General features: G+C 42.9%; 1 protein-coding gene across 1 annotated transcript in view; it reads left to right on the plus strand.

The window, feature by feature from the left end:
- The first annotated feature begins 354 nt into the window (after nucleotides 1-354).
- The window catches only part of rorb (RAR-related orphan receptor B), a 22,166-nt gene continuing 13,013 nt past the window's right edge, over nucleotides 355-9,507 (plus strand). The window contains exon 1 of the mRNA XM_005729483.2: nucleotides 355-731. Within this exon, the coding sequence (XP_005729540.1) occupies nucleotides 725-731 (7 nt within the window). The 5' untranslated portion in view covers nucleotides 355-724. The remainder of the gene's footprint in view (nucleotides 732-9,507) is intronic.

Below are 9,507 nucleotides of genomic sequence, written 5' to 3' on the forward strand. Positions count from 1 at the left end.
AGTGTTAGTGTGTTAGTGTGTGTTTCTATGGATTTTATTAAATCAGTAAAAACGAAATAGCACCAGTGGATCTATTCTTGCTGGGCAGAATGTTAGATCTCTATAAATACGAGACCAGATCAAAGACTAACTGTTTATGTGTATAGATGAAAAGTGCCTAAGTCGTATAAGATTGTTGTAATTGGAAGGTGAGGTTAAAAACTTCACGGAGACTGCCTGTGTCTCGCACTAAGAGTGGGTTCGGGCTGTGCATGTGTGTGCGCGTGTTTGTGTGTGCAGGTTCCAGGCTGCAGGCTGAGAAGGAGAGAGTGGGAGGAGCGGAAAGTGCTCCAGTCCAATCCGGGCCGCCGGGTAAAGCTCTCCTATACGCTCTTCCCTCCCTCAGCCCCCAGAAAATAGTGAAACCCTCCCATAGAGGTGAGAGCGCAGATATCATGAGAAAAGCGGCCACACAACCAGAGCGCACAGACCGACGCACCAACCGACCTCAGCCCGCCTCCCTGCGCCCCGCTCTGGGATGCTTTTAGCGCAGAGACGCTTCCACTCAGGGCAGCCAGTGGACGTCGACGCACATCATCTACACTCCTTTCGTTGTTGTTTTTAACCGAGGATCTTTCACCACCACCACCACCCGTAGCCCCTTCTTTTATTTTAAGTGTTTGTTTCTTCATGACTGCTGCTTTGGGAAGCGAGCCTCAGCACCAGCTCCAGCAACACCGACACGATGCGAGGTAAGACCATCCCACTGTGCTCGCACTTTCTCCCACTTAACACACAGTCACACGCGGCACGACGAGCTTTTATCACTCATTTAGCTTTGAAAGTTTATTCTGGGAGGTTTAGGCGAAAATCTGAATTTGTCTCTTTTTTTCAATGTTAAGCTTAAGGCAGTGTGTTTGGGGTTCTCTGCAATCTCGTCAGCCACCTTAAGTAGTCTGTAAAGTTTATTTGGATCCCTCTCCGTGTGTGTTTTGACTCAGGAGCGTGTGTGTGGAACAGGCGCGCGTTCCTGCAAATTTTACTGGAGTCTGGGATTGGAAATTAAAAGTGCCGCATTATATTTAGCTTAATCATTTGAGCTCCACTCCACACCGGCGGAAATTGCGGATAGGGTGGTAGATCGGATTAGATTAGCCCATGTGCAGAAGAAAAAAGGGAGAAAAAAAAACTTTATTCCGTTATGTTCTGATGGTAAACTTTATTGAATGCTTCAGGGATGTGCACTTTCAAGCGCTCCACTAACCCATTTTCCCGACTCTCTGCGCCGCGCTGAGAATGTTGAAATTCATTATCAATGCCGTCCTCTGGACGCTCACGCGCACGCAATAAGCAAGACCTGTCTCGCGCACGGTGATACACAGGGACACTCGCGCACAGGTCATTTTGCCCCTAGCCTTTTGCTCGACGTTTAAATTCCGTTAACAGCAGAAAATGCGCGTTTTTCGTTTCTCCTTCATGACTATTTGCAGTTCATTAAAAGTCCAGCGCGAAGGCTTTAATATTTAACCTTATTATTATCAGCTTAGTGTTTTGGAATTCGCTTTATTTACTCTCGACGTTGTGCAATTACCGCTGGCGCTAAAGTTGCAACACTCGTTCAGCTGGATGATTTGAACTCTAATTTATAAGCCAATCTGTTTTAACTGGCCGGACCGCTTCTTACTGGCCTCAGAAATAAGTTAATTCGTTTATGAGGTGGCCTTTATGATGCCTGCATGTTCCTATATTGGAGGTGAGAAATTATTGGAAAATTTTGATCCAAGGGTACAAAGTCGCCTTCAAAGTAAAGGCATGGCACAGAAATCCACGGCCTGTGATTTGTCAAATTATAGCTTATAGCTTTTAGCTTAAAAATAAAATACTCGTTACTTTTCTTTACACGGAACAATATTGTTATCATATACATATACTGTATGCATGTTCGGTCAGAATAATTATTAAGCAAACTTGCGTTACCGTTATTTTAACCTGCTTATTAGTTATGACGATAAACAACAATACTCTGTAATCGGATTATTTTATTGCAGTTATTACTTAGAGAAAAAAGGTCAAACATCAATCTATTCATGTGTCCATGTCATGTAAAGATGTAAAGCTATCTGCTGCCTCAGCTCCAGGCCATCAAACCTTAGGCAAGAAAAAAAAAAGAAAAAACAGGAGGCCAAACATCTTTTCCTCTTACTCTCTGCAATCCCATGGCAAACTCCTCTGTCACACACCTTGTATTTTATCCACATTTTAATGGGCCTTGCGACTACTCTCGTGCATGGGAGGCTTTGGAGGGGTATACCAAAAGCTCCTGCTTTCACTTAATAGCCATGGTTGGCAGAAGAGGCCCCTGAAGCGTCTCTCTCACCCCTTTTTTACCATGTCTATCTCTCTCTTTCTCCCTCGCTCTCCATCTTCCTCTCTCCCTCTGCACGCCCCAAAGGGTTTTGTCAGATAGAATTAAATCAGTGTGGGCCGTGCGGCCCCCACTCCCAACCTGTGTGTGCGCGCGTCTGTGTGTGTGGAGTCTCGGCTGCCCTTGCACAGAAACGTGCTCACAACCACAAGGTTTTAAAAAAATAGAGGCCCCTCATGAGCCGTGGTAATTATCATTTAACAATAGCCACAGCTCCTGAAGCCCTGACCGAAGATGATGTCACGCCATCGCCCGGCCTGGAAAAGCCAGAGAAACAACATATAATATAATCATAAGAGGCCTTTTCTGCTTCTCTGAAAACGAAGCTGGCTCAGTGCTGTGTAGGATGTTGTAAACAGGCTCATTATCTCTGTATTTTCAACAGCAATGTGGTGAAGCTCTGCTGTAAGAGGTGTTCCGTTAAAACCCATCAAATGACATTAGAAACAGTGGCAAGTGGCCATATATATGTGTTTAAGTGGCAACAGAGTTTTAGTTTTTACATCTCTATAATAAGACAATAAATGAAATATAATTAAGTAATTATGCCCTATTTATTTGGATGAATCGTTTTAGTTATTGTAAATGAATGTTTGATTTTTTAAAGTAATTTTTTGCAGAAATTAGTTTAACCTAAAGAATGTCTGAGCTAATCAACAGCAACCTCCTACCAAATCATTTATTAATGCCATAATCAATAAGAGATCAGAGCCCTTCTGTGAGATTAGCATATGCGTGCTTGGAAACATACACAGCATCACACAAGCATGAACTGACATGTATTCTGCAAGTGAGTAGCTTCCTGTGTTACTCAGTGATCCCCACAGTCTACATTATCCCGTGGATGTGTATCCTTTTTATTACTGTTATAAGCCTAAGAGCTTCCAAATGCACCCGGGTCAGGCAGGTCCACAAGTTCAGCGATGGAGGGAGCAACAGTGGAGGAGGGGCTCGCAGGGCCACTTCTCCTCTGTTAGCAGTATGCGCCAATCACCATCTCTCATTCTCCTAACACTGTGGGATAAGATGGGATGACAGGAAGTGGAAGAGTATGAGAGCACAATAAAGTAGTAAGATAATGGCAGGAGATCCAGAATAATGTGTGGGTGGGAGTGGGGGGGTCATTAAAAATATTTATCTCAAATCTACAAGAATTAATGGTCATTTCCATTTCTGGCATTATTTATGTTACCTTGCAAGGCAGCATGTGCACACATTAAAAATCCGAAAGCTCTGAAAACGCACACTGACACAAACAGCTGCAGTACTACGCATGACGGCCTCATGCCAATAGAATTAGTCCCATCCTGCTTTGCTTTAGAGACTCGTTTGCGAATTGATTAGTCCAGTTCGAAAGCATCCCGGGATCAATTTTTAGTCAAAGACAATGGAAGTTGTCTGTTTAGATAAATCCGTGGCACACAACTGAAATGGCTTTAGTTTACACTGGAGTCTAAACATCTCTCTTTTCTTTTTTTTTGTATTTTTTCATGTTTGTTCCTATAATTTCTTTTTTTTTTTTATAACAGTAGAAACTATTAAAGAAGCACCTCCGCCATTTAGTGCTTGTTGGCTGTCTGTGTTCAGTGTTTACTGTTGTTTTTCTCCTGAGCACAAACAAGCGGAAGGCCGATGTACAAGCACATGGATGACAACACAGGAAGACTCATGTGAATACATAGAAATGATGCAGAATAATAAACACAGATGTTCACAGCTACACTGTGATTACATTTAACTGCCAGTATTTGTATCATGTGCCATTAAGGGGGATAAAGTAAAGGTTAAAGATCAGTGGCGCTGAGTTGTGCCTGTGTTTCACTTTCAGTACCAACTATGAGTACGGTAACAACATGCAAAATATAAGTTGCCATTATTCGTACTGATTTAGAAACTGAGCCCAAAACTTAATTTACACCAAATCACTGCTTTCCATTGTCGCCATGAAACCTCTTTTTGTGCACCCGGTCTGGGTGAATCTTTGCTTTGCACTGTTATCACTGCATGTGTGGTCTGTTGTCCAGCTCGGTGTTGTTGATTGTGTTGTTTATTGTGTGTTTGTGCTGAGTAATGGTCTAGTGTTATGTAAGAAGAGAGGAGAGATTACCCCAAGCTCATGCAGGCCACACTGTTAATCCCTCAACACAGCCCCACTGACTGAAACGGGTACCGGCACCAGAGTGTTGTTGCGACACACACACTTACACACTCATTTTGCATTCAAGACTCACCGTCTACTCTTCACCTAGTGTGTCTTACCTGACCTTTAGATTTTTTTTCAAGCCATCTACTTAAAACATTCCACCATGCTTTGTGCGTGCGTGTGCTGCCTGGATAGCACTTCTGCGGTCCCACTGAGCCACTATCATAGCCTGTGTTTGTTTTGCATGCGCTCAGCATGCACCCAGTGTTGGTTTTATCCCTCCGCGGCCGTCTAGGGGAGCCTAGGCGAACTGTTTTTCCTCCTCAGTCAATTCTCCCTCTTTCTTAAATCTTTCCACACACAAAGCGTGGGCTACACGGCACGCTTCAGTTTGTGTCTCCACTTTATCTTAGCCGGGAGGGATTTCTGCCTGAACCACTCCTAAACTCTAAATCTGCCTTGAAGTCATAGAGTCCTCTGACAGCTCCTTCTGTTTTGTCAGTTTTACTCATCCATGAAGGCAGCGTGTCTCAGTGGACGCACAATGATATTCAATATTCACATTTTCCTCTGATTTACACTGAAGTAAAAACCGGGGGAAGAGGGTGACTGCGCTTATTAAACACAGAAAGCGAGTAAAATATGACAAAGATATCATTGGAGGGGTTCCTTTTATAGGAAAAATATGCTCACATCAAAAGTGGGAATTATCATATCATAACAAATCAGGTTCTGGGGAGAGGGACATCGAGTGCACCGACTGATAGTCCAAAGTCAGTGAGCATTGCGCACACACTTTTACAGTAAATTCTGATTTCTGCTACTCTAGAACAATGTAGAGATTTGGTCATTTATTCAAGTTTAGTCACTTTATGAGTCAGTTCATTTCGTTTTTAGGAGGTTTCCTTTTTTCTATCTGCTTAAAGACCATGAATCGAGCTAAGAATCTATATGGCGAATACACAGAAAACGAAAGGCGAGACAAACAGAATGAGAGAAGGGAGACTATGAGCAAGTGAATGAGTGAGATAAGAAAAAAAAGAGGGCAAGTATGAGAGAGAGAGAGACTTAAGAGTTATATAATAGTGCAAGTGTGGACGTTTGTGTGCGTTTGCCTAAGCAAGTTAGTGTGTGCTTGTATGAAATGGTGAGTTAGGGTGCAAAACTAAATTTTCTTGCATGCATACTGGTGCAAATGCACACAGATACAAGCTATCCTGTTCTCATTGCACTTGCACATTCTAGCTGCCTGAAGCAATGAATAACATGCAGTACCTGTTATAGAGGTATCCAAAGTCCACGCTTGCTAACCACCTATCAGACTTCAGCTAACATTCAAAGCAGATTAGTCCATAAACTAAAGGTGTGTGTCAGCTTACCCTCTACGCTACGCATAATCATATACGTATATGATTTGATTATGCACAGCACTGATTACTTGGAAGTGCTGCAAGGCCCTTACTTTTAAGAGGTTTTGCACAAAAAGTGGACTCTGGCTCTCCAAAGTTATAGACAAGATGTGAAGATGACAGAGGAAGTGGCACATTATATCCCTATACTGTGAAGGTGTTCTCTGCAGAAAGCTGCAATAAGCCTATAATATGACTTAGCCTACTGCGGCATCTTTTCTTAATGACAAAGATTAGCCTGTTTTAGTGCTTGTAATCTCATTGAAGGGACTCTTATTAGGTCTGCCTTTCTTCCCTCTCTCTATCTCTCAGTTACTGTGTCCAAGTCATGAGATACTTCTCTTAACTCTGTGCGTGAGAGTACTCACATATGTGTGTGTGTGTGTGTCCACAGCACTTGCTGTTGATGTGAGGGATCTTGCCATTCACAAAGAGAATGCAATTCTGAAACCAAGACGGCTGCCGCTGCTGCTGCTTTTGCTCACTTAACTCAGATTTAATGTTCATAACGCATTCTGTTAAATCATCCCGCTAGAGACAAAGAGAGAGAGAGAGAGAGAGAAAGAGAGCAGGTAAAGAGCAGAGCAGGCTGGGTCGAGCCGAGCTGAGTTGTGTGATAGTCTTTGTGATCAATTTGCCTCTATGAGAGATGCCCCTGGGGCCACTTTGGGGAGAACCTTGTTAGGCTGAGTTAAATTGTTGCCCGAGGCGAGCTATTAGCGGCCATCCCTGGGAGAGGACACACACACATATAGGCACACATGTGCATGCTCACACACTCACTTAAACAGAAGCACTGAAACACAAGTACATTGAAACCTTTTTAGTACACGCGTAAACTCAAAGGGAACTCGTTCATATGCTCGTGTTCACACTCGAGCTGACAGCCTGTTTCACTACCAGGGGTTTCATGAACTCACAAGCAGCAGGGCAAGAATCTCTAACTCAACACTTTGGCTCTCTGGTCTTGAAAGGTGTTATGCAAAAAGAGAGAAAGAAAAAAAAAAGCAGCAAGTAATAGCTGGAGGTATCACTGCAACATTTAAATTGAAAAAAAGGACATTTTGGTTGAATGCTTTGGGAAATGTTGAGCAGAAACCAGAGTGGTCCTTTAAGAAAGCATTTATTTTTTGTTTGATCATTATTATTAATAAGATAATGGTTAAACAGTTTTAAATCACATCGTCTCTCTTTACATAATGTCAGGTATTTTTATTTTAGCTTGTGGAAGAACGTCTTACCATGTACACCCTTCTTTTAAGGGTCAGATTATTTAATGAAGTTAAAAATCATATTTTCTAGAATAGCAGAGGCTTTATATTAAAGGCATATGCTTAAATAAAAGCTGTTAGCTTCTGTTCACCCCTACTCAACAGTAGGACGAATATGTGTATGCAGTTATTAAAGCTGTATTAAAGCTGTACAAGTGTATCAGATGCAGAAGTAAGCCTTGTTAACTGAATTTAAAACAGTCCCACAGACGGGTTTTCCATCCTCTTCTCCGTACTCTAATTGTTAGCTAGTCACATTAAGTGCTCCCCTTCTCGTCAATGCTTTAAAGTCCATTCAGCCTCTCTCATCTTGACACTGCCGTTTCCCTGATTTTATCTGCTCGTCAACTGATTATCACTAGAAAGGATGCGACTCTGACAAAACTGCGGGAAAATTTTTCTCTGCCTTATGTAAGAAGTGAGAGCAATTTCTGCCCATCTCTCCATGGATGTCCCTCTCTTTCCATTTCTCTCTTACACTGTGATAGCCACCTTTTCTCTCCCTTCCCCCTCAGACACACACACACACACACACACACACACACACACACACACACTGTCATCTACAATTAGACTCAAGAGAAACACCATAGTAGGAGGAGCGTGAGGTTAAGCAAGAATGGCCGATGCTAACATAGTGTTATTTTCTCATCTCAGGAATAAAGCGATGGTTTCTCAGTCAGTGTTTGTGCAAACATATTCTTCCTCGCACCGACTCGCTTCACCCAAACAAAGCTTGAACACTGCTCAGTGTTTCACAGCTCAGTGTGCGTCATAGGTGTCTGCTAGCATGAGGGCAAAGGTGCGAGATGAAATGGAAAAAAGAGAGAGAGACTGAACTCTAAAGAGTCTTTTTGCTTGTGTTTTCCTGTGTGTATGCATATATTATCACTGCCTGATTTTAGAATGGTAATGACCAGATACAGGCCTCTCACACTTGGACTTGTTCCTTCCACTCTGATTTCTGAGTCTTTAAGGAAAGGTCAGAGGCTATCAGGGCCTCATAGGTCACCCGGGTGGTTGGAGTGTGCACGCCTGTGTACAGTGACCATGAGAGGGGTTCAGTTTACCCTGTGGATTCTTTTCCCACACCTCTGTCTCCTTCTTATCTATTTGAGGACACATGCTGCACTGGATGGGAGACTATGTGTGTGTGCATGTGCGTGCATGTCTGTGCGTGTATTGGATTTAGGATGGGAGCAGTGTGACCATAAAAATCATACTGTAAAGTCTGCTTTTTTTGAAAGTGGTATGCAGTAATGTGTTCTTTCAAGCATGTCTCAATGTGCGTCTCTGTCTGTCTGAATGTGTCTCTGGGAGCATGTTGGGGTGCATGTGTGTGTGTGTGTGTTCATGCCTGTGCATGTGAATCGATGCTCTGGATTACAGCCAGTGGCCCCCTTCTGTTCCCTCTCCGCAGCGTCCAATCACACCACGGCACAATATTCTATGAGCAAACTGCAGCTGATCCCAGACCTGCTATCTGAGCAATTACCCAGAGTGCTTTGGGGCCGCACGGCAAGCTGGACAAGCTCATGCCCTCTGACATATAGCATGGGGGGAGGGCGAGAGCGGCACTGTTTTTTTCTGACACTTTTATGCGTGTGTCTATGTATTACATCAGGAAGGGGGTTGATGACGATATACCAATGGGAAAAGCAGAGGCGGGGGTATTTAATGTATGCTTTTGCAGCAACAGTATGACTGTAAGTACTACAAAATGAACAAAGACATGTTTGGCGACAATATCTATCACCAAAACTCAATGCACAGCAGACTGTGGAAAAGAAGGGACCGGTGCACGGCTGTGCCAACTTACAGTATTTTAATGAGGCTGTTTCATGTCAGCATTATCTTTATTAGTTCAGGCCAGGTCTGAGGTCAGTTTGCATCTAGAAGGCTGAAGCTGGATAATTGTTTCAGTTCTGATTTTTGCAAGTTGTTCCTAAATTAGTGTTACAAGCACCAGAGCTGACTCGAAATCAGTGAAACTTCACCTAAGATATAAACATTATTTTAAAATGAATAGAAAAAGCAGACCCAGCTGGGTATTGAACCTTAAATATGTTTTGTCCCAAAAAAACAAACAGAAGCCAGAGAAAACAGCACTAAGCATTGTTAAACTTCGAAGGTCAGGATTAAGGAGAGAATAGACAATACAGACAGCGACGACTGAGGAGGAATGTGTGCATCTAGCCGGGCCACAGGACTCCTAAAAAATTAATTTGTGGTAAGTACTGAAGGCTGAAAAACGGAGCGGAAAGTCAATCAGTCCTTCTC

This window comes from Pundamilia nyererei, unplaced genomic scaffold (assembly GCF_000239375.1).
Source record: "Pundamilia nyererei isolate P.nyererei 1_Seehausen unplaced genomic scaffold, PunNye1.0 scaffold00033, whole genome shotgun sequence".
Classification (NCBI taxonomy): domain Eukaryota; kingdom Metazoa; phylum Chordata; class Actinopteri; order Cichliformes; family Cichlidae; genus Pundamilia; species Pundamilia nyererei.